This window comes from Phaseolus vulgaris, chromosome 6 (assembly GCF_051622355.1).
Source record: "Phaseolus vulgaris cultivar YP4 chromosome 6, ASM5162235v1, whole genome shotgun sequence".
NCBI classification, from domain to species: Eukaryota; Viridiplantae; Streptophyta; class Magnoliopsida; order Fabales; family Fabaceae; genus Phaseolus; species Phaseolus vulgaris.
The window spans coordinates 21,184,368-21,210,273 of record NC_143503.1 but is presented as its reverse complement, the minus strand read 5'-3'; the positions used below and the strand labels follow the sequence as shown (position 1 = coordinate 21,210,273).

The 25,906-nt window shown below is 32.4% G+C and overlaps 2 protein-coding genes across 5 annotated transcripts; one reads left to right on the top strand and one right to left on the bottom strand.

Annotated features, from left to right (window-relative positions):
• Positions 1-930: 930 nt before the first annotated feature.
• LOC137831225 (reactive Intermediate Deaminase A, chloroplastic) lies at positions 931-4,144 on the top strand. Its single transcript, XM_068638817.2, has 6 exons — positions 931-1,257; positions 1,603-1,718; positions 1,852-1,896; positions 3,208-3,281; positions 3,364-3,413; positions 3,805-4,144. Exons 1-6 carry the CDS (start codon positions 1,074-1,076, stop codon positions 3,897-3,899), a joined length of 564 nt encoding a protein of 187 aa, XP_068494918.1. The 5' UTR covers positions 931-1,073; the 3' UTR covers positions 3,900-4,144.
• Positions 4,145-6,333: 2,189 nt separating this feature from the next.
• EMB2788 (ribosome 60S biogenesis amino-terminal protein) lies at positions 6,334-21,028 on the bottom strand. Of its 4 annotated transcripts, XM_068638816.2 has the most exons (13): positions 19,815-21,028; positions 18,587-19,322; positions 16,679-17,174; positions 16,239-16,390; positions 12,852-16,151; positions 12,526-12,738; positions 10,937-11,140; positions 10,620-10,823; positions 9,577-9,735; positions 8,023-8,373; positions 7,028-7,460; positions 6,792-6,888; positions 6,334-6,656 (listed from the first exon to the last, which is right to left on the bottom strand). In XM_068638816.2, the coding sequence occupies exons 1-13, from the start codon at positions 20,909-20,911 to the stop codon at positions 6,455-6,457; spliced, it is 7,644 nt and encodes a 2,547-aa protein (XP_068494917.1). In that variant the 5' UTR covers positions 20,912-21,028; the 3' UTR covers positions 6,334-6,454. The 4 variants fall into 4 exon arrangements, with proteins under 4 accessions (XP_068494917.1, XP_090159622.1, XP_090159621.1 ...); XM_090303496.1 differs by lacking the exons at positions 16,679-17,174; positions 18,587-19,322; positions 19,815-21,028 and having other exon boundaries at positions 12,852-16,114; positions 16,239-16,379; XM_090303495.1 differs by lacking the exons at positions 16,679-17,174; positions 18,587-19,322; positions 19,815-21,028 and having other exon boundaries at positions 12,852-16,123; positions 16,239-16,374.
• Between the last annotated feature and the right edge of the window lie 4,878 nt (positions 21,029-25,906).

The window sequence follows — 25,906 nt, the reverse complement described above, 5'->3', positions numbered from 1 at the left end:
TTAATTACAAAAATGGCACCACATTTTGAAAGATTGTGTCTAACGATAAAACGCATTTAAAAAAGCAGTAGTTATTTTTACATTTTGCACTAGTGAAAAAATATCTTTTCATATAACATTGAATAATTCTTGAAATCTTTTCATTAAACTATGTAATTTCTAATGTCTATATTTCAATTTTGAAAATAAACTTATATATCTTCTTAAAAAGTAGAGTTAATTAATTAATACTTATGATCATTAATTATACTGTTCCTAGAAATTTATTAGGAAAAAAATAACATATTATTTTAACCAATAAAACTTAGTAAGTGATAACTTGAAAACTTCTAAATAATCAATAATTTCTTAATCATAATCAATTATTTATTTATGATAATATTTTTAAATTTTTTTTGAACATGTAGATTATATTTTTTTAAAAGACTAAATGGTTATTCACAAATTTTCTAAAATTATTTTTTTAAATAATTGATGTTTACGAATCTACCAAGCTCATATAATTTACTTAAAATGATAATGCATGATATATCACAAGTAATCAAACATTAAAAAAATAACACTCATTTAAATTTATTTTACAATATCAAAAACACCATTTCTGATTCTTCCAGCTTCAGAATCAACATTTTTTAATAAATTTATATAATTAAAAAAAGCGACAAAATAGTCCACAGTTTACTCTTAAAGTGGTGCCTAAAATTTATATTTGGATAACACAATAGTGTTATAAAACTTAGTAATAAGATCTAATTATAAAGTTTTACAACTAAAATAATTATTTCATTTTTTTCAAAGATTAAATTATCAACATTTCACACCATTAAAGATCAAATTATTTATTTAATAAATTAATAAAAATCATGAAATAACACAATAAAACAAGAAAAATAATAATATTAAGAGTAGTGTGAGAACAGAGAAAAGGTCGTGAGAATAAGAATCCCCATGAGAGAATCTAACTGAGTTAAGGGTAATTTCGGAAAATTGAGAAGACATTGCAAACGTTAATAACAGAGCACAACGTTGTCCCAGAATTTTATAATTTCACAGTGCGTATCTGAGAGAGATAGATGGCGTCGTTTTGCGCCGCAAGGACTTTCCACATTCCGGCGATGAACGGCGGCGCTTTTCGCCGGCAGGCATCCTGGGCCGCCGGAATTGGTGGAGCCACGGTGGCCGGCGCCGCACTATTGCGTTCGTGTTCGTCTAAGCGCTCTCTGCCATTCGCGTGCAGGAGCATCTCTAACGATACCCGTAAAATCCGATTGTTTTCTTGTTTATTTTTCAAATTTTATTCACTGTGGAGACTTTTCTTTTAATTTTATGCGTGAATAAATGTTCAATTTAGTTGCATTGCTTTTGTTTGTGGAAAGTTTTAGAGTATGCAAATTGTTCTTGCAATTGTTGTTGACTTCTAACAAGTTTACACCTTCGGTTAAAGTTTTGACTTTTTGACAAGAACTTGTGACTATGACGCAATGTGTAAACTAAATCTAAAATTTACTCGTAATAAAAGTGAAATCGTGAGAAAGAATTTGCATTGTTATTTTTATCTTAGTTGAAATCTTGAGCTGTCAATAACTTTCTCATTGATTGCAGGAGTAAAGGAAGCTGTTCAGACTGAAAAGGCCCCAGCAGCATTGGGGCCATATTCTCAAGCAATAAAAGCCAACAACCTTCTGTTTGTGTCGGGTGTTCTTGGCCTTGTTCCCGAGGTTTGACATCATCCATCTGAAGTTCACTCTTCAATTTAACTTTTTTCCTACATATGTGTGCAGTTGTGTATTTATGCTAGTTGCATCATGCTAAATGTTGGACTGATGATATATGTTTTGCTCTCTAATGCAGACTGGAAAGTTCATCTCTGATAATGTTGAAGATCAGACAGAGCAGGTACGTTAAGATAATTATGAAGATGCAACCTTTCATTTGTGATTTAGGGAAACTTTGTTAGTATTTGTAATTTGTCACCTTTCTCTTGGATTGAGCTTATGAGGTTTGATTGATCATTTATGAAAAGTTTGGCTTTGAGATATGGTTTAATTGGATGGATTACTTCACTCCTAATTGTTGACTAATTTTCATGGTATGAGAAGTACTGAATGATTTAGAATGGTCGCTTGGTTGAATTTGTATGCAGCTAAGTTAACTATTTCTAGTTTGAAAAGAACTTTGAATTGGTTAAACTATGGTAGTGAAACTAACCATGATACCGTAATCATTTAAAAAAAACATATTTTTTTAAGGGAACTTAGCTTTTATAAGAGCTTACTTTCGAAATTTCCAGTAAATTGATTGTTGAAACGATCACTATTAGTATATTTCACTGATAAAGAAAGATGTAGAGGACCACACTCTAATACTTTTTCTTCTATTAGAGAAGAATTTAATTGGGACAAAGGTAGGGTAAGAAAAGACTATAAAAAATCATCAATAGAATTGAAAGAAATGGAGCAACACTAATACTTCTTTGTATACTTATAATCTTGGTCAGGTATTAGCATAGTATAACTTATACAAGTCCTAAACTGTTAAGACCCCTAAAAGCATAGGACTCTGATTGGGACGACTCCTATTTAAACCAGGTAGAATGTATTATTGATAAAGCCCTGCAAAAGAAAAAAAAAATGCTCCAAGCCAAGGTAAACACCATTATACAAGAGGAAACTGAAAATGGAAACATCTCCTACCCTCTGTGGCTCTGAACTGTAATATATGACAGATTTGTTCTTTCTCTCTCTCTCTCTCCTCTGACAAACATACCCTCCCATTTGTTATTTAAAACTTAGTCCCTCCTCCAACAAAAAGAGAATCAGCCCACACAAGCAGATCATTGGGCTTACCAGGCCCCTACTTGTTACTAACCAAATCAAGAACCTATCAGACTCCCAAAATCAATAACTATCACAAGAATGCTAATATTTTACCATTGTTAATGCTAATTACATTACTTAATCTTCACACTGTGTCTTTCTGCATAACTTACATTCTTTATTTTACCATTGTTAATGCTATATACGCAATCTTTGCTACTTACATTCTTTAAATGTCATTAATCATTGTCTGATAGTTGCATTTAGATTTGTCTCACTTTAACAGTAAAACATGCTAGTAATGTTGTTTTTGACGTAGCATTGCTATGCATGTACACTGTGGTGAGGGAGATTTTGTCACTGACATTTGTAAAATAATTACATATTGCAGGTTCTCAAAAATATGGGGGAGATACTAAAATCTGGGGGTGCTGGCTACTCATCAGTTGTCAAGACAACAATATTGTGTGAATTCTTTGCTCTTACTTTGAATTGTATTGAGTGCTGCTGTTAAGACAACTATATTTATACCGTTTATTTTCTCCAGGTTGGCTGACTTGAAGGACTTCAAGAAAGTTAATGAGATCTATGCTAAATGTGAGTCCTATGGTAGTGATTTTGATGTTGCCTTGATTATAGACTTTGTTTGTAGTTGTAATGACCAGGACCACCATTCTAAACTTTTGCACTTCAATTGTTATCTCTTTTGATAATAGTAATTAGCCATTTGTTTAATATTGCACTCTGTTAAACCCTTGTGCAAATCAACTGCTAAATGTGCTACACTATACTTTACCAATGAAATTCGCTTCTGATGATAAATTTACATTGTTCTGTAAAAATTAATCTATTTTCAGTTTCTTGTATTTGAAGATTCTCGTGTTAGTTACTAGAACTTTGAATATATGTTTAGTCCTATGTAGCAATGATGGCTTCACCATTTTTTCCCTCAATTTTGCTTTCTAATTCCTGCTAGTTCTGGTTTCAGACTTCCCTTCACCTGCCCCAGCTCGAGCTACCTATCAAGTTGCTGCCTTGCCAATGGATGCCAAGATTGAAATTGAGTGCATAGCAGCACTTTGAGCACCATTTTAATAATATATATGACTCTTCAATAAAGTTAGGTAAATAATGAAGGAGGGGGACATAGCCAAGCATGATTTTTCACTTGGATGATGTTGGATGATGATGCTCATGTCCTTGCAATCAGTCCTGCAAACCCACTGGAAATATCTCTGTAATTCTCATGTTCTAAATCTTGTAATGCCATGTTACTTTATCATGGACCATGTTTGGATGTCTACTCTCCAATAAAACCATTTCTACTACATGATCAGTGTAACTTCTCTTGGTCATTAATAGTTTCCTTCCACAACTAATATGAAGACAAAAAAAAGAGAGACCAAATTTAAAGTGAGTTATGTTTATGAAGTAATTGAATAAAGTTGGATGCAACACGTGATGCAATTGCTAGAAATAGACAAATCATGTGAATTTTCCTGACCTAAAGTTAGCTAAATGTGTTCACTCTTTGTTCAATCTAATTGATGCACTTGCTAGAAATGGAGTCCATGTATTCATACTCACGTGGAGGATTTGTTACTTCATCAAAGCGTGCAAATTTATTGGCCTAAAACTCCTACTCATTTCTATGCTGTTCGTTTTTCATCATTTTTTCTACATCATCAAGATTAAAAAGGGGGCAAAGTAATATTTTACTTTCCTTCAACTTGTTAACAAAGCCAAGTATTGTTATATCCTCCCCCACCAAACAAATTTTTAAACAAGCTCTCTTCATCGTCTTCAAAGTTAACACTTTTCCCAGTAATTCTAAATTCTAAAAAAATACAAACATCAAAAAGACTAAATGACACTAAATGTTGCTTTTATCCTTCCTCAATTCTCATAAAATAGTACTTGAAATAATTAAGGGTTGTTCAAATCCAACCTGTTCAAATCCAACCAGCCATTTAAATAGGTTACTTTCAATTCTCTTATGTTGGAATGAAGAAAGCATACTATTAATCTCAACAATATATTTTGTATATTCCGTATGTCTCACCCTAATCTGCAATGCTAAACAATAATTTTTTGTGATCAAGGTTTTAAAGGAAATTGTACTTGGGAAATACAATTTCCATTGTTTATTTCATTTTATTGTTTCACATCTTGCAAGCACAAATGATTTGGACTAAGAAAATGATTAGTTAATACAATGTCCAAAGATAGATTATGTTTTATGAGTAATGTAAGATCAAAAGTGTAATTGATCTTATACAAAAAAGAAAAAAAAGGAAACTGCAATGATCATGTAAAGAAGAATGTTTAATGTTTTTCTTTATCAAATACTCCAAATCTAGAAATAGTAATTGTCATCCTTGCTGCAATCCATGAAATGAATCAAGAGAGTAAGGGAAACATAATGTTAAACTAATTAAATGAAACAATAATTTCATTTTTTATATTAATTAAAATCATATTTCCTAAATACGATAAAAATTTGATTACAAAAATTTTACACAGAAATTGTTTGTGAAGAATATGATTTCTTTAAAAATTTCAAAAATTATCAATGTGTAATACAATTTTTTCAAAATTAACTTGTACCCCTATATATGATTTGTCCAATTCAAAAATAAAAATTTTATTTTCTCATTTCTGAAAATTCAAAAGCAATTTACATTATTATGGGGAAAAAATCAAAATTGTCACACTTTTAACTCACATTGACAAAATTATATCAACATATAAACACGAGACAACAACTCACTTTTCTCAATCGAGCATGCATTTTGCACCCCGTAAATAGATGAAATAACAAAAATACTTAGATAATACATTCTTGATAATGTATATTTTGATATATATTTTTGAACCTAAAAAATAACTTCTAAAATATATATTCCAAAAACGTATTAATAATACATTGCAGATTACTCAACCTGATAATACATTCCAAAATATTTTTCAGATTCATATCTGTATTCTAAAATGTACAAATCAAAATATATGAATAAATTTCCAAATACACATTTCAATTCAAAAATACATTTATAAAAAAACACATACTTTTTATAAGGTAAAATAGAGAATTCTATTTAAGAGGTGCAGAATGTAATGCCCTTAGTAACCACCTCCAAACAAAAACAATGTTTTCAAACGAAATTTTTTTTCCAAAATATAAATAGTAAATTACATACATTTTAAAATTAGTCATCAACCCTTATAACAGCAACCAATGTTATATGATTTCTTTCCATTTTTGCAACTTACGATATTATGATTAATTTAACAAAAGGAACATTGTCTTGTTATAAAAATGACCTTATTGCGAAGTTTAAAATCAGTAAGATGAAATTACGAACTAGTGTATGAAACCTTTCTAATAATTCATATTCAATAACAGAAAAAAATGTTTGAAAGGAGTATATAAAAAATGTGGAGCTAACCTTTCACAATTTAAAATCATTTTTTCATGTTAAGAACCAAGTAAAACACTTTACACATTGAAACTCAATTTAAAACAAATATCAGACCAAAACTTTAATTTAGCTTGTATGTTACATCAAATAAAACATTACTTAAACACTTGCTGTACACTTCCTAATGTACAAAAAATAAGATAATAACTCAAACTATCAGTCTCTAAGTAAACTTCTTTCCCATTGGAATAAGCCAGATTTCTCTAAATCTACAGGGGATAAACTAGCCGACTCTAATTTCTTTCCTCCAAGAACATTAGAGATAATCACTAACAAAGATAAGCAAGCATGATATGCCTCCATCTGCTGTGAATCAGTGAGCTCCAGAGAATCATCCTTCCATGGCTGATAAAACGACCTAAACAACAATCAGGTCCCAATATGATTAGTTATGAAGCATACATAAATACTAAGAGTCCAACTAAAATTAGTTATGAAGCATATACATCCTAGTTCATTTAAGTATGAGGAATTAGAAGGCCAGAAAAATTACCATCTCCAACTTGGATTAACTTCAGGAGGACACCGTACCCTTGAACTGTGTGATGATACTAAAGTGTCGTAGTCTTGCAATAAATCAGTTTTGCCTACTATAGAATGAAATAAAAGGCGTAAATATCTGGCCAGAATACACATTTTAGTTGGATACAAACATCTAACTAAAATGTCTTTATGACCTATCACCATAATTGGATTCAGTAAACTAATTAAATGTATAAAGTACCATACCTGCAAAATTAGAGGCACCAAAAATAAGGAGACAGAGAGCACATACAACTGATGGTAACACTTCATGATTGACACCAAGACGCAGTTGAAGATACAAAATTGTTGATGCTAGTAACTCCTCAGCACCAATACCAATATCATTTCTTTGCCCAGAGGTATTTTCAACATACACAAGTAAAGAGTTCAGGGATTCAAAGTTGTGTGTTTCAGCGACTCCTGAATCCCTGTAATCAGATTTTTTACGGAGCTTCCCAATGATTACTGATGCTGTTAACCAGCGCAGGAGTGTTGAAACTACAGAGTTCTCTCGAAACTCTTCCCTATAATCATTTCTGAAGAACTGATACTCATTGAACCCCAGCCTTCGTATAGACTCTGACTTTAAAGCAGTTGTAGTTGCCCAGATAAGAAAACTTTGAAGTCTTTCCTGATTCTGTATACATAAAAATTTGATGGTTATTTATACCGACTCAAAAAAAAAAGAGGAAGTATTCACTTAATAAGATCTAGAGCTTTAGTCTGATAGATACGATTTCTCCAAGGAATAAACATTTAATATTATAGATTGAGAAAAAAAATAATAATAATAATAAAAAGACAAATCTAAAAACCCACAACAATTACAAATGCCAAAAATATTTTAAAAAATAACTCTTCCACAAGAGCATGATAGACTAAAATAATTTATTATATACGATACAGGAGTAACAAAAAACCTTATCATATAACATTTTTACAACTTTAACCACCTTTGAAGCATGAAGTGAATTTCATTTATTAGCTTCATCTTCAGTTCATAATATACAAACAATACAAAGTATGAAAATCATTTGCATTGGTGTAGCTAAAGTATAATTAAAATATAAAAACATAAGCAATCCAAGAGTGAATTCATTGTATGCCTTTGAACAAACAATTTTAAAAATATACAACTGAGTAATCCATGATCAAGTATTTATAATACAAAAATTAATGAGGGGGATCAGAGAAAGTACCATAGAGAAAATGGAAACAGGAGATGCATTCATAAGTATGGCTTCAAGAGCAAGCTCTGGTTTAATGCTTTCTTTGCCTTTATTATACACACTGCCAGTCTGGTACATCTGATACAAGCCCTCAATTGATAGGGTAAAATGTGGCTGATATATTTTCCTACTCTGAGATAATTTCAACGTTGATGCTACCATTTGTAGAAAAGGATTAACTAGAAATAAAGTTTCATTTGCCAATGTACCATCATGGAATAAGAAATTAAATAGATTGGATGAAAGCTCCATCAGCTGCTCAAGACTGTGATTTTTCAACCACTTGGAGATTCTCCCAAATGAAATAACATCATTGACAACCTAAAAAATAATAGTTGGACTAAGTGTGAAGTAAAAGAAATCTGAGTTAAAAGCAAATCCGTAAAATATATCATTTAGTCAAAGGAATAAAAAATACAGCTCTGAACATTTTTTTGTGATAACCCTTGTTATGTTGAAGGTAATTCAAGCTCATAGGTAGAGAAAAACATTCATAGTAGTCAATAGTAAATAGCGGAGCAGAGAGGCTACCCCCAAAAACGCTATAGTGGTGGCAAGATTACAACAATTTTACTTGAGTACTTATTTTGAAAATTTTAAATAATTAAATTGTCATTAAAAAATTTATGTATATAGTTTGTATTATATAACAATAACAATATATGTATTTGTTTAATAATATTTTATACTCTTTTTTACTTGTTATATAAATTTATTATCAATATATTATTTATAAATTGTTATTATTATTAATTAATTTGTATGTTAACATTACACCTTGGATATTTTAAGAAATGTATAGTTATAGTTTGCTAATTTACTCATTCTAAAAAATAAGTGGGGGTATGTTAGCGCACTCCATACCATTTGCTAACTTAACACATTTACTTTTAGAAGTAAGCAAATTACACCTTGAGAGCATTTCAAGAACTCTGTAGTCATAACTTGTTTAACTTAATTCTTTTGAAAGACAAGTAGGTGTAAGTTAGAAAATCTCATTACAACCATCCGCAACAATAGTCATGAGAGAAGGGCTCTGGCTTGGAAAGGAGAACCATTCAGAGGTTAGAGAAGTTGCTAGTGGTAAGGAATTTATTTACAAAGGCAAAAAAGTGGGGTTTTCTTTACCTGGTTGGGATTTATGCACGATTGAACATGGAAAATCACAATCTCACTTTCCATCATTCTTGAATACAACCTAGCTTGCTAGAGGTGCTTGACTCATAAATCCATGCGATCTTACAAGTTAGATTGTGATTTTAACAACAATGATAGAGGGTCAAATTATGTATTGATAATTTCCTCATTATCAGAGTATCAAACTGCTACTCTTTTACCCTCTTCATCATTGTGCTTGATGAACAAGCTTGCTAAAAAAATATGTAGGCTTACAAGTCATAAATTTAGAAAACCCCAACACATGTGAAAGGAAAATATTAACAGAAAGAGTTAGAGAAACAAAATAAATTGCAGGTCATGATGGGGGGAGGGGGATTACAAACTGCATGAGAATCAAACGCTCACCTTCAATGCCACCAACACATGTTTCAAGAAGACTTTATTTTCCTCTCCATTAAATCTTTGTCTACTAACTGAGATGAGAGACGAAAACCATGAAAAAAAAGAACAGTGTTTCACCAGATGACAGGTAATCTTATGTGATTTAACAGATTTCCTTATCACCTGCAGAATAAATAAGAAAGGCTCACGTTATATTGGTAGAAGACAAGGGAGTAGTCACAAGAAAAAAAGCATATTTCATCATACTGCAAAGCATGAAATATGAGTTTGGGTAAACAACTTATTAAGCACTATTCAACAAGCACAAGCACAATTTAGCCCGTGAATGCCCATTTCTTAAAGGAGAAACACCTGTTAGATGTATTTTTCCAAGCTGCAGTAAAAAAAACTCCTTGAAATGCCTGTCACCGCAGCTATTCAGCTGATAACACAAATTATTAATAACAGATAATGTGATTCTGGTATGCCCCCTCGTGTTAATACCTAATAAACTCTAAAGGTGAACATTGGACAAGCTAGACGGTAACCACAGCATTGTGCTAAAAGATCAAAAGTATTTTATGGTTCACACCTAGTAAACCCAAAAAACTTATCCCTGCCAAATACATTAGTTTTGTTTGATAGAAGAAACTCGTCCATTCTTTAGAATGTCCAGCTGCTAGATAAACATGTACATCATCTTCAAACTTCAACACCTTTTGTGACAGTTGCATGTGTCCAACTTAGTTGGAACAGTATTAAAATTTTGTAGAAACAGCATCCGAATATCACTACAGATATAAGTTTTGAGCTTTGACTAATGAATGGTTTAAGTAAGATTCAACCCAAAACAATTCAATTAAAAAATGGCACCTAATTTGTGATTTGATTCATAATCTGACTACCAAGTTAAAAGATGAAAACAAGTTGAGTAGAAACACAGCTTTTAGTAATTGTAAGTAATGCATACCCCAAAAGGAGATATAAACATACTCTGACACAAGTTAAAGTACAACTGTAGACAGAAAGACAGGAAAAGAATAAAAACAAATTTTAAGATTGTTTACCTCAATAATCAGGTTCTTTGACTCAAAATCGGAAAGAGGAGAGACATAAAAGCTCATTAGGGTCTCGAGGATAGAGTTCCTGATATATATCATGGCATCATCATCTGAGTTCAGCCCTGCACATACTAGCCGAAGGATCCAAGACCTCTCTGCTTTAAAATTGACAGAAGTACTCCAAAAGAAGTTATCAAACATAGGGATAACCTACAGAATTGAAGCAAATGGCGCATAAAACTATATTACTTTTCAAAACAAAGGAAAAATTTCATGTAAAAAAAGAAACTCTACAACTTGCAAAAGAAATTTCAATGCCATACCCTCATATTTAACTTAGAAGAGTGTATCAAAAATGTACTTATAGCAGCATAATGATCATTTGTTGGATCTAACAATACACAAGATGCCTCCGCAGCAAATAAAGAAATAACTGACGGGATTCTTTGCCATGGCTCTTCTATACTATTTTGAACAGAATTTAATAGAAGTCGAAGTCCCATTACATCCTTTCTCTTTTGGCATTTCTGCAAGACATTTTTATTGTTAATCAACAATAATCTTTCAACAAGGAATATATGCATATATACAAAAGAAAAAACAGAAAAGCAATCATGAATACAATATAAAACTTGAATTCCATAGAAGCCTATTCAATAACGTTGTATTCTCTAAGAGTGCATCGTTAAAGAGAGCACGGAAGCTACAGATCAGCCCCTGGAAAATGCCCAAACCCAATAATACAACAAATTTTCATTTTGGCCCTGGTTTGCCAAAGGCCTGGGCTTCTAGGCAATGGTTTTAGAGGCTTCCACAAGCTTACTTACAGTCTCATAAGATTCTCTAGTTTAACTTTCCCAACATGCTTGTTTTGGGCTGATTAAAAAAAAAAACATGCTTGTTTTGGACAAAATTAAAAGAAACAGCATAGTTGTCTAATTTTTTTTCCATTGGAGATCCCACATAGTGGTGGGTATGGATACAAGTGACCCTTTAATGGATCTAGGATAGCCTCAGATGTCATCTTACCATTTTTTGTTTGGGTATAACTCAGCCTCATCGAACCTGTTTGTAATAAGAGCATTGCCTTCCACTTATATATTTTAATTTAATCATACTTCTAGACAATGTGGGTTTTCCAACATCCCATCATACTGACACTAGATATCTCAAGCATGAGGTTTGCAAGATTTGAAATCTATTGGTAGTCCAATAATGGCAAGATAGCAAGTGACGTGATAGACCTAACAAAATTCACTAGAATAAGTTTTGATACCATTTTAGAATTTGGGATTTAAATTTGTAGAGTGAAAAGTCGTTCCCCACTTATATACTACATTTTGGTCATATTTCTAATCAATATAGGATCTCTCCACCACTTTCCATATCAGTAATAAAAGTTATCCCACTAACATGAGCAAAACAACAAAGACATTATAAACATTACCCAATCCCAAAGCACTAGTAAAAGAAAAAAACACCTATAAAAATAGTGACATTTTTATCTAATCAACTGACCAAATACAGTAATACACCAAAGAATTCACCAAAAATAACACTGACATATCAAGCATCCTTGTATTGTACTTGCAAAAAAACATTTGAAATGAATAATGAGAAACTGCCCCGCGGGAACTGAACAGTCAACATACAAAATACAGTTGTACACATAAAACTTGCAAAAAAAAAGGGACAGATATTTGGCATCATTGTTCTTGCCAAAACATTTGAAATGAATCATGACAAACCCGGATCAGATTATTCCATAAAAAAAGTAGCTCCCCATATGGAAGTGAAAGTATTAATAATATACAAAAAAAAGAGTAAAAACTGATAAACCTGTTATCAACCCTGGCATAATTAAATTTTATAAAATGATAAAATAGGCATAACTGATAAACCTGTTACCAACCTCCAATGCATTCTTGAATTTATCAAGAGTGGCATAAGCTAATCTTCTTATCCCATTGTCCAGGGAAGACATGCTGACAAATGCTACTGCAAGCAACCCTGACCCAGCAAACTCCACAGGCTCTACGTAAGCCTTAGAGAGACTATAAATTGAAAATCGCAATATAAATGCAGGATCATAACGTTCTCTATCTTCAACATGAGAATAATGTACCTGTATGGGATTTAATGAAGTTAGTTAACATAATGAGATATAAACTTGGACAGGTACAAAACTGCAAGCAGGAAACACAGATTCAGGCAGGCAACTTAAAAACATGCTTAAACCTTTTTCCTGACAGTATCTGGTTCAATCTTGTTTGCAGATGGTAGCTCATCGGAGATACTTCTATCAAAGGGAAAATAGAGAACAGTTGACACACATATGTCAGGGTCAATTGGAAAATTGTCCCTCTGATGGCTTCTGTACCATTCTTCAATTGTTTCTGAATCTAGCTTGACATTCTGAGACAACAGGCAACTCATAGACTCAATTTGTTGCATAAGATTGTATATCGCTAAATTAATCCAGCTGACTGTTGCACCATAAGAATGACGAAGCAGTGCATGCAGCTCTTTTAAATTTATCTTAATATCATTTCCATAATCTGAGTCAGTTTGGCGAGCCTTCATCCATAAGAGTATCCAAAGCATTTTAACAATTTCCAATGGTCCACTAGAAAGCACAGTTGTTAGCCCTGTCTGTTTCACGTCACTTTCACGATAGTCAATAGAAGGAATCACAAGACATTTTAGAATGCTGGATACAGGCTTCAAAAAGGAACCTGCTGGTTTGTGAACAGAACGGAGAGTGGGGGCAAACTGAGAATGTGCAAGCAATAACTGAAGATATAAATCAAATGATAGCCTTCCCTCATTAAGCTGTGATAATATAACCCGGAGAGTTTTCATTGTTGTAAAATCACCAAACCTGTAGAGAAGAGCAGATCTGACTAATTGCTCAAGGAAGGAAATGGATTGCAACTGAATAAGATCATTTTGCATTTTCCCAACCAATTCCAGAATACTCTTCAACAAAAACCCTTCCATGTGATTATATAGCAATGAAATATCTGTGCCCTTTGCAGTTCTAGATTGATCAGAGGCTAAAGAAAATTTCTTTACAATAAACTGCCAAATGTCCACCAAAGTATTTATGAAACGTATCCTAGATCTTCCCATTTTGCTTTGCATTTTCACAGAAACATCTTTCAAACCCCCATCTTCTTTTTCATGAAACAATAATATTCTACAAAGTGATATTTTTGAAACAACATGATTGATGATGTTCAAAGACTGACATGGAGAATAACTATCAATAACTTGACTCTCACAGTCCATCAGGTCATCGTGTGAAGCAAGTTTTGGGCAAATGGATTTAAATAAATTTAATCTCTTTTTCAGTTTTATGGAATCTCCATTAAGAGCAAAGTGGTACTGCAACATATGAATTGATTTCCCAAGAAGACTGTGATCAATAAGACACAGAAGTTCTTGAACAGATGATGGAAAGAGTTCCCCATATTGTTCCTCAAATATATCTTTTGATGAAAAGCTCCTCCACTGACTGAAACCTTTTAAGAGCACTTTTGAATAAAAGTAAGGTATAGGTTCACAATCTTTGGGACTCTGCTCCCCAAATCTCTTGGAAATTAAGCTCAGGTATGACAAAGAGGCTGGTAGAAGCAGTATAAACTGATCTTCTGAGAGAGTAAGATCAGAGATATGTTCCATCACACCGATATCATTATGTAAACTTCTATTCACTATACCCAAAAATGAATGCCCAAAGATCAATGAGTGCAGGGAACTCAATTCAGTAAGAATATGCAAAAATCTTGCTTTCTTAACATTTGTCTTGTAAATGCAATGGGAAAGAATTTTCAATGGAGTAACCATTATAATTTTCCACATGATCAACAGCAAAGGATGAAAAGTTTCTTCCTGCATATGTTTTTGCGTATACAAGGCATTGACAGCTTCAAGCAAGCATCTATCAGCACTATCTACTTCAAAACATACAGAACACTCAACTACCCTGCTGTAAATCTGCTCAAAAATATCAGCTTTCATATTCTTTACATCCATTTCCCAAAACAAATCATAAGGTGCCCTGTTTTCAGATGACTGCTGAAAATAAATGGATAAAGCACTGAAAGCATCAGCAGCTAAGGAACATCCAACAGATAACAAAGATTTCTTAATTGGCAAATCATCTACTTCAACTCGACTGAACATCCAATCCACTAATTCAAGGAGCTCAAAAGGGGATAAAAACTTATGCAAAGTATGTAAAGTACACAATGTTGGAAGGAGAGGCATCACATCTTCAGTACGAACGCACAGCTCAAATCTGTCTCTCACATCCAAAAATAGTTTTTGTTGAAGGCCTTTAAAATCCTTCACAAATAAACTAGCAACATCTTCAGCTGTGGACGCCCAAAGGTGGGAACTAAATAAAGACCACATGTGATCAAGAGTCATTGATAATATCTTTACAATTGGATTACCAAATTTGTGAAACCCCTCATTGGATACTACATTTAGCATATTGAAATCATCCTCTACATTTCCATTTGCAATGTTCTGATAACTTCCCAAAGAAAAAGATAATGACATCAAAATACAGGGATGGAAAAAAACGGTTTTAATCACTTCTCTAATGTTATGTCTTGAACAAAAAAAAGAGTTTATAGAGCAGTCAGAACAACTTGCTGGGACCAACAACTGCACTAACAAGTTCCCTACAAGAATAACACACACATTCAGAAGTTGTTCAATTTCAGCCATTGGGTTAACTTCATAACATAACTGCATCCGATGAGTCCAGGACAGCACGAGTTGCAGATTGGGAAGGAGCAAGCAATCATTTATGGACACAGATAATTTATGCAGTAACAGCTCTTGTATTTTAGATAGCTTTGATATGTAAGGACCATTCATACACATCATTGCAGGAAATATCACATGGAACGGTGCCTGCTTTAGAAAGATACTAAATGTAACAGCATCAGCTTCAGAAGCATCTAAAAGCTGGCTACAAGTTAGAGACTCTGGATACAATCTATGATCAGAATTCTCAACAGGAGCTGCATTTTGACTACCAATACCAAGATTAGACATGGCCATATCCAAACCAGCATAAAACACTGCAGGCCACAACTTTGAAGCATGGTGGAGAACACTATAATCAAGAAAAAGCACAGACAATAAGAGGGAGAAAGGAACTCCAACCAAGTTACGTGGAATGACCACATGCAATGGCAAATTTGTCAACATTTTACCCGTACCTTCCAATATAATGGAGGATATGAAAGCTATGGTTGTTGCAGCAACTGCATGACCAGACCCACTATTCAACAATCTATTTACACTGCCTAGAGCACTTCCCAGAGAACTATCAGGAAGGACAGATTCTTCATCTTTAGAGAAGATGGAATAATTCTGATGGTGTAATATGCTCTCTACAAAGTCCATCAAATCCTTCAGAGGCTTCCACTCAGGAAAGACTTCACCACATTCATAACTGCCACCAAGTCTCTCTGTCAAGTCTGCATGAACTAAAGCAGATAACAATTCAGGGTTGACCTATCAGAAACACAGATCTAACATTAGATGTGCACAAACTGCAAACAAAAAATAAGCAAAAATCTCCTCCAACAATGAATTATGTACCTGCGTTTGCAAGAGATACTTGACTGTACTGCAAGTGTATAATAATACAATTGATTTTTTAGGCAATGAGCAGGATCCTGATTTAGGTCGGATCACCTTTAGACACTTCTCCAGCACACATACGATAAAAGGGCTAAAATGAGGTGATAAATCTGAAATGAAACCACCAAATCAGCAATGAAGAGCCAAAAATTTCTCCACAATTTATGGTAACATTTCTAAGGAGATGGCAAAAAAAATTAGCAGATACTAAGACCATAGAAAATGATATTATGCATATTTCACAGCTCTACAGAAAGATAATGGTCCTGTGAATTTACAGAGCCAGATCAAAAACTTATGCAGTAGAACAAAAAGGAAAACAAGCAACATATGATATACATCATTTTAGAGTTAATTGAATACAAAGAATTAAAATATGAGAATAGACAACTGATTACCTGTACTGCCTTCCAAAACATGCGCATGACTCTTAACAATATTCCAATATTTAACTAAATTATTCCCAAGTGTAGAAACAGCGTCACACAAGAATGATATGACAAACAAAGTAAGACTCTGTAATGCATCAACCTCCAAGATTTTGACAGGGGATTTCTTTCCATGATAACCTGGTAAAAATAAAAACCATGCTTCTATCTCATGAAGGTTCCCGTCGAAACCGCCGGTACTGAACATAGCCGCCAAGGCCAGCCTGTATGCCAGATCCCGTGTTTCATTGTATGGTGAAAACATTAACAATTTAATGAATGGTTGCAGGTATTTGTACAACATGGATGGTGTTCTTAAAGGAATTTCATTGTCAGGACACCATTCAATGTATTCCGCAAGCAAAGACAACACTGAGACCTGTAGATGACTTGTCAATTCCAATGGGCTTTTGAGAAGACTCTTGAAAGTTTCAAAAGAATTATCCAAAGTGAAAGGCAGAGAGCGCTGCAGAGGAAAAACAGAAAAGGAATATAAGATAGCATCATTTATAATTGAATAACTAAGAAAAGAATATAAATTTCTAGAAAAATAAAGTAACAATAACAGCAGATTTCCTTTTCCTTCATTAGGATTGTGAAACAGTTGGCTGTGTTAGAAAGAGTCCATCTCCACATTTTATAATTTTCAAAAAAAAATTACCAATATTAAATTGTGTTAGAAAGAGGGTTGCTAAGACTCCTTTCCTTTCATTGCCAAACTCCACGAAGATGTATAAGAAAGTTTAGAGTTCAACTAAGCCAGTCAATTTAAACAAATGATGCACCAAGTACAGTGAGCAAAAGACTAGAATATAAAAAGGCATTTAAGAGAAGAAAACATCATAGGAGACTTTTACTTTCTGAAAAAAGAAAAGGCATTTACATTTTTTTGAGAGAAAAAATGAGATACCTATAATCTAAGGCATGCCAAGCACCTCTAAATAATAATAATTTATTAGGTCTTCGGAGAAATACAACTTAAACTGGTTTGATCAGGACTATTTGGTTATAATGGAGATGAGGATGATCAAGCCAATGCAATCACCAAGACACTAACAAGGAGTTTCTAACAGAAAGAAGAATAAAGACACAATCAAAATGATGTTTACAGTTTCTGATGGATAAAGTGAGAGAGTTAAAGTAAGGTCCATAAAATCAACAAACTAATGCGTAGCAGATCAGCTTTCCTGTTACCATTATGACTATGAGTATCTGTGGAACCAATAAAAATTAGGGAAGACTAAAATCCACATTTACTTGTGGACAGTCAGAGGAACTCTTATTTAGGAGTTTAATCCTAGAAAAACACATCAAAAGCATCCAAGAATATGCTAAAATGCAACACACTCAACTATACACTGTTATAAGATATCATTGCTCCTAGAATAAGTGAAAAGAGTGAGGCATATTTCAAGAGTCATTACAGGTCAACCGCTTAGATTGGTAGGGGAAAGACCAAAAACTAGTTTGTCTCTAAATCATTGAATGAGACATATCAAGCAATGATATATCTCATTGAAGCAATGAGTTCCCAGTGCAGAGACAAATTCGTTAAAAGTTCTTGAAATAAACAACACACTTCTACAATCATCAAAGAAACTAGAGGATCAAGCCACCATCAAAACTCAAAAAATTGTAAGTTATTGCTTAAAATATCCTTAAGTAAATCAAACAACATAGTATTACAGACACCTACAGAAATACCAAAATGCTAAACAGAAAATTTGTCTAAAGGAACTACATAATATTATAATTTAGTAGAAGTATTTAAATTTGCCTTCTATTTTGGTTTGATCACAAGCTATTTTCTGTTTACTTAACAGTATTAGTGACACTCAGTGGCTTGAATAAAATAAGAATATAAAAAAATGAACATACACGATAATATCTGAGAGCATCAAGAAGTTTAGACAGTAGGTACGAGTCCACGTCTGTCCATGTGCTAATATCTACGGAATGGAGGTCCACACCCCAAATTTCCCCTATGATATTCATCAGATCCACTTCATCATCCAAAGTATCTTCTCTTAGGCCAATATCAACTATTTCACTGTTGTCAGTCAAATCAATATCAGGAGTAGAACTTATCCCAGAAACAACTATATCTATATCACCACTCTCTGAGGTGTCCAGTTTTAACTTCTTTCTCCTACCACTGTTATCTTCATCATGGAATGCATTTCTCTTCAAAGTTGAGTTACAGGCTTCAGAACTGGCATCTAAAGAGGAAAGAAGATTTAATAGAACCTGCAGATCAGGAAGAAAAACCTGAACATAATTCTGAATTTCATCCTTGATAAACATCATATGCTGCATGAATGGATTGTTGGAACTAGAATTATGGTTCAAACCACCAAAAAGAGAGTCCAGCAATTTCAGTAACTCCAGAAGAAGCCTTAGTGTACCATGTTTCACATAAGGTTCAGTATGAGGCAATCCCTTATTAAACACAGACCTATTGAATGGACGAGGAAACAGGCACTTTACAATGCTGAGTAAATCCATATTATATAACAACTGCCCTGGACCATTTGATTGAAAATTTGCAAATTCCTTAGATATGTCATTACCAACCAACGAAACCAATTGAGCAGCCACAGATATTGCAGGAATCCTGAAAAACATATCAGACCCCATCCGAAAACAGGGTATGAATCAAAAAAGAAAAATAAACATGTACATATCAAAGAATCGCAAGCAACACCAACTTCTAACTCTCTTTTAAATACACTACCATTGGGCAAATTCTCATGCTAGCCGATAGGATAAATTATTAGAAGTCTCACCACACATGCATGGTCTCAACCAATCTCTACGTGAAACAAAGTCAACTATTTTAATTTATGGAAAATGATGAATAACACCAATTACATATTATGTGGAGATTGATTGAGACCATGATAGTCCCGCACCATGTAATAATTTCTGCTACGATAAGGTTAGCTAAACCGTTTTCAGTTTTCAGTTTTCATCTAATATTTTGGGAGACTATTTAAAATAGAGTCCATTATTGTATTGCTAACATGGTAACATTACTCATAATCCAGCACATAAACATAACAAATAACACAACAACAACAACAAAATTCAGGTAAACAATTCTAACCATGAAGAAGACTTGAAATTTTCAATGTTGTAAGGAAACTCCTTCAAATACAACAACCCAAAAGAACCCTTGGCCTCAACAATAGCCAAAAGCAAGTCCTTATGATATTGAACCTCCGTCACCCGCAGCTTCTTCATGAAGTCCAAGACCCTCTTTGTATTGCCACTCAACCGCATCTTCGAATCCGGCATCAAACCATTACACGGATCAGTACAAACCCTAACAAGCACCCCAAACGCAACCTCAACAGCATCACCACCACTCTCCCTTCCACAAACCTCACCCAACTGCTCCAACGTGGCACTCCCAAATAACACACTCCGAAGCGCCGGCGGGACCAACGACTCCACAACAAGAACCCTATCTCTCAACACCGTTAACACAAACACTACAGTCTCATCATCATCGCTTCCTAACCCTCTCAGAACGCCAGAATACATCTGTCTCTGCTGCAAAATCCACCGCAACAGCCCTGGCTTCCCGACCTCCAAAAACGACATCGCGAATCCAACAAACGACTTCCGCAGCAACCCTACCCTCGCCTCCGGCCTCCTCCTCCGATGCTCCGACGCGATCCTCCCGAACTCCGCCAGCTTAAAATCGAAGCTCTTCGAGACCTCCGACGCCAAGCTCGCGCCACGCCGCACAATCGACGCCGCGAGCAATAGTGCCGCCTTCTGCCGGCGCCACTCCTTGCTGCTCACCTCCTTATGGATACCATTCAACCGTTCCGAAATGAGTAACCGTGCGAATTTATCCAAGTCTTTGCTCACGCTCACGCTCTCCGCATCGCTAGGGTTGTACTTACCTTCACTCTGGTTGAAAATCGCGGAGATTAAGTCGAACACGTAGTTCATGCCTTGCTTTCCTTCACGAAGCTTCCACGCCTCGAGAAGCTCCGAGCACTTCGGGGACCCACGCACGTACTCTCGGAGTAGGGCGCCGCCGTTCTCAGACTTCAGAAGCTTCGCAAACTCTTTTGCACCGTCGGAGCATAGCTTTATCTCGAGCGAGGTAATTCGGTGAAGCAGTTCTTTTAGTTTCGCTTCGTGGCTGACCTTGGCCTGGAATGTCGGAACCACAGCAGGTTCCGCCATGGACGCGACGGCGGAGGACGGCGGAGTGATGAAGGTTAGAGCGCCACTCTAACGTAAAGTGCTGTGACTGTTTTGAACTGAAACGAACAAGGACGTAGGTTAAACCCGGACATACATAAACAACGTCGTTTCACCTCGTTATTTAAGTGCAGTTTAATAAAATGGGAAAAATTAGTAACAAAATCGAAATTAAAATATAAAAGTTTTTATTAAAGTAAATTTTGCACTTAATTATAAAAATATGTTCGATTCAACTCAAACCATATTTATGCACGTGTATATATTTTATTTATAAATTTATGATATTATTTATACTTATGTTACTATTTATATATATATATATATAATTATGGCATAACTTGTACTTATTTGTTTAAAATATACTAAATTAGATATATTTTTTAGTAACTAATTGAGTTGACATTGATAAATATGATTACTAAATTGTGTAAAATTATTTTAATCTAAATATTCAAAATCACATATATTTTCTAGCTGAAATAATCAAACTTGAAGATATTGTTGCTATGAATGATAAAAAGAATCTGAAAATGTGTAATATGGTATTTGTAGTATACCATGACTTATAAGTAAGATGTTTGATATTTGAAATAGTTATTTATTTTTTTATCTTATTATATGTATAAATGATTGTGTATTTTAGAATTATTTTTCAACAAACGGGTTTTTATATTTTCTTACACAAAAGCATTTTTTGAAGTTTTTTTGGCCACAGCTATAACTTTTTTAATCTCTGCTTCAATGCTAACTTTTAATGTTTTTTATGAAATTTGATTAATAATTTAAAAAAAAAATATATATATATATATATATTACATAACAAAATTGTTTACCATTTATCTAAATTGTAATCTATATTTTTTTAAAACAAATCTATCTATTTGTTGTGAGAAACCGGTTAAAACATATTTTATATTTAAAAAATAATAAAAGTAGTCTTGTGATGATGATAAAGAACTATAAACAAATTTAAAATATATATATATATATATATATATTTAAATTTTATTTTTTAAATAATAAAACAATATGAGTGTAAGATTTAATTTTCTTCATTTCATTCATGTATATTTTTTTCTTTAAGTTTTCATTCTCACTTCCCTCTGTTTTCATCTATTTGAACCTCATCTTTTTAAAATCTTGATGGTGTTATGCAGTATTGAAAGACTTGGTAATTGTCTCAGTCTAACAATCTCACTAAAAGTTTATAGGTGTTAAGTGTCTTCATTATCTAAGTTGTTAGTTATTTTAAAAACAATTTTAGATGATGAAAGTTACTTTATATGATCCTATGTGTAAAATTTTTAATTAGGATCCTTTTGTATGAGAGTTTTAGCAATGGGAATATGGTATTGCATGTTGAGTTAAAGACTTTTTTGTTGCATATAAGTTGAAAAAGGTTTTGCATGTGCTTGTGCAAAAGGTTTTGTTTGCATCACTAAGTGAAGGTATCATCTGACTCACTAGAATGAGTGCTTTATTTGACACCTTCACTTAATGAAAGCATATGCACTTGAGCAAAGATATTATCTGAGTCACATTAGTGAGTGTTTCATAGGATACACCCACTGAACGAAAGTAGAAGCATTCAAATGGAGGTATCATTTAAGTCACTATAGTGAGTGTTTCGTCTGATTCCCTTGCTCGACGAAAGTATATGCACTTAAGTAGAGGTGTCATTTGAGTCACTCTAGTGAATGTTTCATTTGACATCATCACTAAGCGAAAGCAGCTACACTCAAGCGAAGGTATCATACGAGTCACTTCAGTAAGTATTTTGTACTTTTGCTCGATGAAAGAATACACACTTAAGTTAAGGTATCATTTGAGTCACTATAGTGAGTGTATCATTTGATACTCTCGTCTAATGAGACTTTTTTCACTCAAACATAAATATTGTCTAATGTCTCTAATGAAGTAGTTTTCTTAGTTTGTTTAATTACATTTTATGTGTGTGTATGTTCAAATGCAATAATTATCTAATGATCTATTATTTTAAGTTAATTGTAATATATACGTATAATATGAATGTGAATGACATATTGTATAAATTTGTAATAGAGATTCCCTAGCGACATTAAGTGGTGCAAAAATGAAAGAGAGTTTATTGTAACTCCAGAGCACATGTTAGGTATGAACGAGTGAATAAAAACACATGTTGAGGTTTGAGTACGAATATACTTTAAACACACCCTAATCCATGTTAACGAGGTTGTATACCTAAGAAGTTAAAATGAGTTAGGCATTAAACCAATAGGTTATTTATATGATAATCTACTATGAATGTCTTGAACATACTGACAAAGTTAGATATAGACTTTGGAGATGCTTTGAAATTACATAAAAAAAACAAATATTAACACTATGTATATAGATCCTTTGTTTAGTTTATCACTCATAGTAGTGTTTATTTTGTGTGTTATAATGAGAATACCAGATTTAAAACATGTCATGAGAAGTAAAAAATGTTTAGAACTTAGGATTTAGCAATTAAAATATATTTGATGTTGGTGCACATTAAACATTAAACATTGTAAAAGGTTAATAAAAAAACTAGTCAAATTTACTCTGGCTATTATAAAGTGAAGTAATTTTCCACAAAATAATTTTAAATACAAATTCAATGATAATTAGCAAACAAAGAAATGTTTTAAGATAATATTTTTTTTTTAATTTTGAAATAAATACATTGATATCACCACGGTATGCATACTTAAATTCTTATATATGTTGTTATAGTTTATGGCATTCTTCTATCTATTCAACACGACGTTTTTTTTTCTGAAAAAATATTTGATAAAATGTTAAAACATGTATATAATATAATACAAAAGTTACATCAATTTTAATATCTTTATAAACAAATATTATTATTTAAAAAAAAATACTTTTGATATATAATAAAGTACTGCAACATCATTGGATTTAGACGTTTGGATGTGATGATTGGGAACCGAAACTGAGAAAGGAAACCCTCTAAGCAAAATAAATATATATTATAATATTATTGGGAAGGTGATTAGTGTTTTTGTTTATGCATTAACAAATGTTAATTGCAAATAAAATTAAAGATTAAATTCTAATCACAAATTTACAATTGAAATTATACTTTTCCTAAAGCTATAGTGTTTTCCAATTGTAGTTATACATGACATCATAAAATAATTGGGTCCAAATTTTACTCAATGTTAATTATTTATCGTTGGATTTAGCTCTTATATCACGTGTATAGAGTGTTTGCATTTACTTTGCATACACATTGGAAATTATATATTTATTAGTAGAAAATTATTTGTAAATTTGAAGCTTTTGACCTAACTTTATTGATAAAGATGTATCAAATATAATGAGTATATGAATTTAAATTATCAGAGTGGGTCTCATCTTCTTTTTCCTTTTTTTTTTCATTTTCTTACTCATTCGATCTTTTATAGTCGTCGATTTAGCTTTTCAAAAATTTCTTAAAGACCTATACACAACAAATTACAATAACATTTTTTATCATTTATAAAAAAAAAAATGAAATACATTGATCTTGTTTAACATTGTTTATTTTTTTGAACGTTTTACTTATGAAAATTAGATGTAGTAAGCGGGAAGGTTTTGATAGTTATTTATTTATGTTACTTTTTGACATAAATACTATACCAATTTCATGTATATTCTCTTAATCTGATTTTTGTTGAATCATATATGAAAATACCTAAAAAAAAATATCAATATTTAAAATAGTTAAATCGGGTGTTTAAAAAATATATGTTTCATTCAGTCATGATCATGTCATGGATATGTCAAAAATCAATTCGATTTGATTGGTCTAAGTGCATTGGATTAATGGGGATTTTTTCCCCAACCTAATAACATTCTTATCTGGTAGAAAATAAATTAAAAAATAATTTTTAAGTTAGGTAGTAAATTTTGTAATATGTGAGTAAATATGTGCATGATTAGTACTACTAGATTAGATAATTATAAATAGAAATAGAAAGGATAGATATATGACGGATTATCTTTTTTAGTCCGTCAATCCGTATTAGTTTGGTATGTTTAATCATCAACCAGCAAGTTAAAGGTAGGGTGAAGCGAACTGGTTATTTTTGACACTTTTAAAACGAAGTTGGATATGAGATTTTCAAAAAGGGGAAAAATTGGAAATAAAAAAAGTGAAACTATAACCTATTATTTGTCCTAATGTATGTTGATAAAATTAAATGAAAGAAATATAAGTCTGGAGGGAAGATCCTTTCTTCCTTTATATGAGCCCTTTGGGGTTTTGTATCAAAACCATAAATTATTTGATTTTTCTATTTTTAGTGCAATATTAAGTGAAATACTTATATTATTTTTTTCAATCTTTTTTATTTAAAATTATATTTATGTGTTATTATATTTACATTTTGTTGATTAAGTTAATTTTTTGTAGTTATTTAATGATTCGTCATCATTCAATGATAAAGATATAGAAGAAATTAGAAAGCACTGAATTTCATTTTTTTAAGTGTTTCTAATTAGATGTAAAATTCGTTAGTTTATTTAAATATACAATGAATGTTATATTTATCTTTTTTGTACAAAATTTTATTCGATACCATTGAATTATCAATAAATGGGTTTGTCTGGAAATTGTATGCAATTGTCTGGATAACATTGATATGTAGATTATTGTTATTAATAAATAGAGGAAAATTGATAAAGTAAACCTTTTTTTTAAGAAAAACTTATTATGACGGTTATTGCAATATCTAACATAAAAAGTATGATTTACTATGATGAGTGGTAGATATATTTGTCATAGAAAATCACTTACTATGAGGGTTCTAATGAAAACCATCATAGTAAGTAATATTTTATATGATTATTTTAGAAATACCAGTCATAAAAAGTTTCGTCTGAACATACTATGACAAATATTTTGCACATTTTATTATAATTTTTCAATCGACATAGAATGTGCATAGTTCCTATATAATCTGA

Coding starts and splice junctions, on each gene's coding strand:
- LOC137831225 (XM_068638817.2), top strand. CDS start 1,074: ATGGCGTCGTTTTGCGCCGCAAGGACTTTCCACATTCCGGCGATGAAC. Junction 1,897..3,207: donor TTGAAGATCAGACAGAGCAG/GTACGTTAAGAT, acceptor TACATATTGCAG/GTTCTCAAAAATATGGGGGA. Junction 3,282..3,363: donor GTTGTCAAGACAACAATATT/GTGTGAATTCTT, acceptor TATTTTCTCCAG/GTTGGCTGACTTGAAGGACT.
- EMB2788 (XM_068638816.2), bottom strand. CDS start 20,911: ATGGCGGAACCTGCTGTGGTTCCGACATTCCAGGCCAAGGTCAGCCAC. Junction 12,739..12,851: donor CAGATACTGTCAGGAAAAAG/GTTTAAGCATGT, acceptor AATCCCATACAG/GTACATTATTCTCATGTTGA. Junction 7,461..8,022: donor CTGTTTCCATTTTCTCTATG/GTACTTTCTCTG, acceptor TTATGTATACAG/AATCAGGAAAGACTTCAAAG.